Source organism: Myotis brandtii, unplaced genomic scaffold (assembly GCF_000412655.1).
Source record: "Myotis brandtii unplaced genomic scaffold, ASM41265v1 scaffold207, whole genome shotgun sequence".
In the NCBI taxonomy this organism is placed as follows: domain Eukaryota; kingdom Metazoa; phylum Chordata; class Mammalia; order Chiroptera; family Vespertilionidae; genus Myotis; species Myotis brandtii.
Genome location: NW_005357736.1, coordinates 993,245 through 996,950, shown reverse-complemented (window position 1 = coordinate 996,950; position 3,706 = coordinate 993,245). Strand labels below are relative to the sequence as shown.

At 64.0% G+C, this 3,706-nt stretch overlaps 1 protein-coding gene across 1 annotated transcript in view; it reads left to right on the top strand.

The window, feature by feature from the left end:
• Positions 1-866, top strand: part of LOC102262992 (protein piccolo-like) — a 3,523-nt gene extending 2,657 nt beyond the window's left edge. The window contains exons 2-3 of the mRNA XM_014539000.1: positions 1-714; positions 798-866. Coding sequence (XP_014394486.1) covers positions 1-714; positions 798-866 — 783 coding nt within the window. The remainder of the gene's footprint in view (positions 715-797) is intronic.
• Positions 867-3,706: the final 2,840 nt, after the last annotated feature.

Sequence of the window (3,706 nt, the reverse complement as noted above, 5' to 3'; positions counted from 1 at the left end):
GTGCTGAACCGGGGAGTGGTCTCCGACTGGGACGCCCTGGAGGGGCTGTGGCAGCACCTGTTCTACTGCAAGCTGGGCAGGCGGCCCGAGGAGCTGGCCGTCCTGGTGGCCGACTCGCCCATCTCCCCGCGCACCAACCGCGAGAAGGTGGCCGAAATCCTCTTTGAGTGCTTCCACGTGCCGGCCATGCAGACGGTGCACCAGGCCCTGCTGGCACTCTATGCTTACGGGCGCACCACCGGGCTGGTGCTGGGCAGCGGCCACGGCACCTCCTACGTGGCGCCCATCCTCACCGGGGATCTGGCCCCACTGGACACCTACAGGCTGGATGTGGCCGGGGCTGACCTCACGGAGTACCTGGCCGAGCTGCTGCTGGCCAGTGGCCACGCGCCGCCCAAGGCAGGGCTGGTCGACCGCCTGAAAGAGACCTGCTGCTACGTCGCTCTGGATGTGAAAGCCGAGATGGCCCGCGCGCAGGCCCAGTCCCGGGTGAGCTTCCTGCTTCCGGACCAGCAGGTCATCACCCTGGGCTCCGAGCGCTTCCGCTGCCCCGAGGCCCTCTTCCAGCCCTCCTTCCTGGGCATGGAATCCTGTGGCATCCATGAAACTACCTTTAACTCCATCATGAAGTGTGACGTCGACATCCGTAAGGACCTGTACGCCAACACGGTGCTGTCTGGTGGAACCACCATGTACCACAGGAGCTGGGCCCTCGTGCCACCGTGCTGGGCTCCCCGCACCGCGCCGTGGCCGCCTGGCTGGGAGGCTCCATCATGGCATCCAGGGATTCCTTCCAGAGCCTGTGGCTCAGCCGCCGGGAGTACGAGGAGGAGGGCCCGTGGGCCATCTACAAGTACCATCTATGAGCACATAAAGTTCTGGTTCTGTGGGCTTTGAGTGCTGTGGCGTGCTTTCGGCCCAGGGAGGTGTGGAGAGGATGGGGTTCCGGCAGGGGTTCGGGGCTGGGGCCCCTGGCACACCTGAGTCACACCCGCCTCCGAGCACTGCAACTCCCCAGGTCCCGGCAGTCTCTCCCTCCTAGAGCCCCCGAGCCCCTCGGCATTGGCTCTGGTCTAACCTGACCTTTATTGCACCCCAAGGGCAAACACAGAGAGTGGCTGCTGTGGGTTTTGCCCCGTTGCCCTGGCGACAAGTGCAATTACCCTTGATTGCCAGCTGGTTGCCATGGCAATTTCAAACATAATGTAATAACCCACACAGCCTGGAGTGAGTCATGGTGGGGGCAGCCCCCTCCCCTAGCTCCAGAGGAAAAGACTATTTGCCCTCCCCCATCCTGGGCTCTATTCAGGGGGCTGAGGCCGGCAACATAGACGGCAGCCACGTAGTCCCACGGTGGCTGGGGACCGACCGGGAGCATGGCTTGCCCCCCAGGGACAGTGCCTGTCAGGGTGTGGGCTTCTTGGGGGAGCTGGCCTGGGAGTGAGTGATCTCCTATCCTTGGAACTTGGCTGGGGCTCAGTGCTGATTGGCAGGGGTATGGGAGTGCTGGCCTTTGGTGTCCTGGGACAGGAAGTGCGGGTGAGGGGGCAGATAAGGCTGGCTCCGGGGTGGGGTGGGGGGCACACCTGAGCTGTGGATGGCACTCGGGCCTGTTTTGTAGGTTCTGTGGATATGGAGGCTCGCACCTCATCCTGCCTCTCTGACTGCCCAGCCCGAGTGGGAGCCAGAATGGTCAACTTTGGGCTCCCTTCTCCCCTTTGGCCCCCCAGCCCAGGCAGCTCCCGCCTCCCCAGGAGGTCTCACAGGGGCTACTGGGCAATGCCAATGCCAATTGCCCCTGCTCTTGTCCCAAACTCTGCCCTGCGCTGGGGCCTCCCGCCGTCCCTCTGGCCAGGGTGGTGGCTAGAAGCCACGGCTCCTGACCTCGTCTGGCTCTGAAAGGGGGAGTAGAAATGGACCTGTCCCCCGAGCCCGTGGTCTGGGAGAGTTGAAGGGATGGCGTGGAGCTGGTGTGGCTACTTCCTCCCCGGAGGGCAGCTTGAGACTGAGCCAAGACGAGGAAGCCCCCCTCTGCCTGAGCTGCTCTGGCTGTAGGCTGGCGGGATGGGCTATGGCCCAGCCCAACCTGGGCTCTGTCTTTAGGTTGCTCGCTGCACAAAAGACAAAGACCGGGCTTCATCTCCCGCCACAAACACACAGGCACGTGCACACACACACACACACCTGAGAGTGAGGGGCTGCTCTAAGTGTAGAGACTAGAAACAGCCAATAGCATAGGGTTACACAGCCCTGCCCACCGCCAGCCATGGTCCGGTCTCTTCCCATTTCCTGTCCCCACACCCTGATTCAGTCTCCACAGTCCTGAGGCCTGTGTCATACAGGAAGGGGACCAGAGTCCCCAGGGACCCGTGGCTCCAGGGACCCATGGCTCCAGGGACTAGCTACCGCCTCCATGCGCACACGTGAGCGAGCACGCCTGAGTGCACACAGAATGCAGACACACGTGCCCCCGGGCACCACTGCACACACAGTGCCGTTGCCTTCTCCGTCAACAACAGAAGAGCGCGCACGCACACACACACACACACACACACACACACACACGTGTGCACACACCCTGCCACGTGCTCTCACCCACAGGCACGTGGAGTGTGCACAGGACCCAGAAGGGGTGGAGCCCTGCCAGCAGCCAGCTGGGCCCCAGCAGCCACCTCTTCCCCTGCCTCTAACCCCCATCCCAGCCTCTGCTTAGCCCCGCCTCTCCATGCCCAGATACGCATGCCCTTCGGGAAACACAGAAAACATGGTGACACGTGTGACCCGTGTGACCTGTGTGAGGTCAGCAGCCCATCGCCCAGCTGTCCATACAGCTCGGAGAACCACGGTTTCGGGGACAGCGGGCGGACAGCAGGAAGGACCGCGTGCGGGCTGCATTCACTCTGCAGACAGAGCTAAGCCTCCTGGGAGGAGACACGGGCTCTGAGCTGTAGACACCAGCTTGCCGGCAGATGCCTGCCCACAGGTGGCATCAGGCTGCCCTGGGAGAGGTGACCCAAAGCCCGGGCAGGGTGGGAAGGGGAGGAAGGTAGCCAGGGGCAGTCATTCCCCAGGCAGCCTTACCTTCCTCACGTGGGGAGTCACTCCCCTCGGCATCCAAGGGGAGACTCAACATGGCAAAGGGTTGGAGCTGACCCCTCCCAAGATGGGGTTGGCAGGCTCCCTGGGAGGGGTGGGGCGAGTGGAGAAGCCTAAGTCTGCCCTCCAGATAGAGGCCTCGGGGCTTGTGAGGGGAACAGGCCAGCACTGGCCCACATGCCTCCCAGACAAGGGACAGAGGATGGCCACGGACTTCCCTTAGCGCTTCTGCCGGGCAGCTCTCAGCCCCGCAGTCCGCCCTGGCCGTGCAGGGCTCCCTTGCCTGGGCTCGATCTCCAGCTGCCCTCTGGGCGGAGGTAGGTCCGAGTCCCCAGAGCCCAGCCCAGGCCGCTGATGGTGACCCTGCGCTGGCGAGTTTGAGGGCGACATGACTGGGAAGAAGGCGGAGTCCACACCACGCCATAGGTGACTCCTCCAGTTTGGGGAATTCAGGGCCATAGAGGAGAGGGCAGACTGGGCCACCATCCTGGCCCAGACTTGGGGACGGCACAGGCTGTGGCCCGGCAGGAGTGGGGGTTGGGGTGGAAGGCGAGTCTGCCTGGGGGTCTTGGACCCTCACTGGCCACCTGCGCCCCCCCCGCCCCCCCGC